General features: G+C 35.1%; 1 protein-coding gene across 1 annotated transcript in view; it reads right to left on the bottom strand.

The window, feature by feature from the left end:
* Positions 1-1,741, bottom strand: part of LOC137642883 (serine proteinase stubble-like) — a 16,955-nt gene extending 15,214 nt beyond the window's left edge. The window contains exon 1 of the mRNA XM_068375750.1: positions 1,623-1,741. Within this exon, the coding sequence (XP_068231851.1) occupies positions 1,623-1,661 (39 nt within the window). The 5' untranslated portion in view covers positions 1,662-1,741. The remainder of the gene's footprint in view (positions 1-1,622) is intronic.
* Positions 1,742-2,829: the final 1,088 nt, after the last annotated feature.

Below are 2,829 nucleotides of genomic sequence, written 5' to 3'. Positions count from 1 at the left end.
ATATATATATATATATATATATATAACATTTACAGTACTGTATAAATACGTTATCTGCTGAGGGAGCTATTATGTAGGTAAACAGTGATATGGAGATGGATTTAGTCACTCTCGGTCTTCTCTTGTAACCAACTCCCGTTTTAAATTCAAAACAACACACCCCACAACAAAACCTAGCTTTTGTTTTTAACAATTATAACATAAATGTACCAATATCAGCAACATGAAAGGAAAAACTTCCGTCATTATTCGCATCAGGTCTGCCCTCACAGTTTCAACATGTGTAAAATGCAATTGCACAGTTGCTTGAGCAGAGCTTTAACCGAAATCTTGCCTTCCGTAAAGTGAATGAAGTGATCGTGATGCAGATTTTGTCCAGAACTTTTTCTATCAAAGAGTCAAACACTCACGACACCTATACGCCACCTTCTTTTACACCGCCCTAGGATTTTCTTCCCACGGTCCACCTTGGGAATAACTGGTCTAAATCAGGATCAACCCCTTTCCTGTGAGGGAAAGGTCCAGAGATCATTCTGACATTCTATCAGAGAGAGAGAGAGAGAGAGAGAGAGAGAGAGAGAGAGAGAGATCATATTTCAACCCAGTGGCTCAAGCTTCTGTAAAGCATAATGACCAAATTCGTTGTCATCCTGTCTTGTATCTCATTTGTTTATTCATGCAAAATAATATTCATTTGCTATTTTTTAATTTTTATTGATATACTTTCTTCATGAGGACTAGAATATAATTCCCTGTTTATTTTTTCCTTTTTTCCTCATTTGATAGTTCTATTACACTGAACCCTACTCGGTGAATTGTCCTTTGACTTTGTTTTATATGAATCAATCATTTTGAAGTTGATAACATGTTACTCACCCAATTAGAACCTTGGAAAAGATTTATCACACACTTGGGGCCACAAGAATTCCATGGTTATATTCCACCACGACTTTACTGCGGAATTTCTTCATTCATATCTTGAGTTCACATTTCGTGTACTAATAAGGCCTTTTCAATGTTCCTTCATCTCGCTAAAGCGATTCAAACCGAAAAGTTTAGCAGTTTATTTTATACGAGATTTTCACATTCTTGTTAAAAATCAATCGAATGCCAGGGTGAGTGACTTATCTTTTTATATAATTTGTCTCTTTTTGAGGATTATACGTTTTATATTTATTTTGAGTGAAAACAAAGATGTACCCGGATTGCAAAATGGTTGCCACACGTAAACCTCCTCTCATAGTTAAACCGTAATTGAAGATTAACACGACCGCACAAAGGTCAGAAAGAAGTCCTTGATATGGCACACTGTCTTATTCTCAAATTTCGTTATCCCAGAATAGAAGTGCAGTGAAAAAATGTGAGGTTGATATAAATCTATAAGAAAGAAATGAGCAGTTATTGAAAATAACTGTTACTGATCTCCTGTATGTTGCAGTGGAAAGAATCTACAGTAATACAGCAAAGTGTTCAGATATTCAGTTACAAAAGACAATAATCAACAAAGACACGAATCATTCCCCTTGTTAAACTCGCTAAATGTCTCGCAGAATCGAACGATTGTAGAAGTGGCCCGATCTGTAACCGGCTTTAAAAGAACATGCGAAAATGGTTATGCTTACTAAGAGGACCAGAGTCAAAGTCCTCGGAATGGATTCCATTGTGGCTCAGTCGATCGAAGAAGTCTTCTTGCCGTTGCGACCAACGAAAGTGGAATGACGACCGAAGCGACGGATCAAGATGGTTCGTCTCTGAGGTTAAAGCGTTCCCTTAAATACTTTATATGTAGACAGAAGGCAACTGCTCATTGGTTGACGCAGTATTTGATGCCATTAACACTTTTCAAACACTTGTGATTGACGAAAACATAAATTTCAGGCGGATGTGTAAAACGAATATTAGTTATAAATATACTTAGCATATTCCTGTAATATTCTCTCTCTCTCTCTCTCTCTCTCTCTCTCTCTCTCTCTCTCTCTCTCTCTCTCTCTCTCTCTCTATATATATATATATATATATATATATATATATATATATATACGTGTATATATATATATATATATATATATATATATATATATATATATATCTTCCATAACTAGTCCACTGCAGGACAAAGGTCTCAGACATGTCCTTCCACTAGCGTTTGTTTATGGTCTTTTTAATGCCAGTTTATACCCGCATATTTTGTTACATTGTTAATCCATCGTCTTTTCCTTCTTCTGCTTCTTTTTGCAATCTCTAGGGACCCATTCTGCTATTCTTAATGTCCATGTATTATATGTTACTTTCCTATGATTTCCCATGTCTATTTCTTTTTCTTACACATCGTTAGAAAATTATCTATTTTACTTAGCTCTCGTATCCATGTTGCTCTTTTAGTGTTCATCTCATCATTATTATTTCCATAGATCTTTGAGTTGCGACTAGCTTGTGTTCTAAGGCTCTTTTAAGGGTCCAAGTTTGTGTACATTAGTTAATACTGGTTGGACCATTTAATGAAATATTTTTCTTTTTATTTAACGTTTTACTTTTCATAATCTCACTTTGTTTGCCAAAAGCTCTCCATCCCATGATTATCTTTCTCTTAATTTCGGTTTTATGTCCTGGGGAAATTCTTACTTTCTGTCCTTATTTGTTGTCTCTGAATTTTCATTGAACATTTGTGCTTTCTTTATCCAAATCTTGTATCATCTTTTGCAATTCCTCCCATGATTTACTAAACAGAGCAATGTCATCTGCAAATCTCAAGTTATTAGGGTATTTCTCATTAATGTCAATTGCTACATTTTCCCAATATAAATTCTTAAAAGACTTTTAGGCACGCTG

This window comes from Palaemon carinicauda, chromosome 6, assembly GCF_036898095.1.
Source record: "Palaemon carinicauda isolate YSFRI2023 chromosome 6, ASM3689809v2, whole genome shotgun sequence".
NCBI classification, from domain to species: domain Eukaryota; kingdom Metazoa; phylum Arthropoda; class Malacostraca; order Decapoda; family Palaemonidae; genus Palaemon; species Palaemon carinicauda.
Note: the sequence above shows the minus strand (reverse complement) of the source record. Positions and strands in the feature narration are given on the sequence as shown.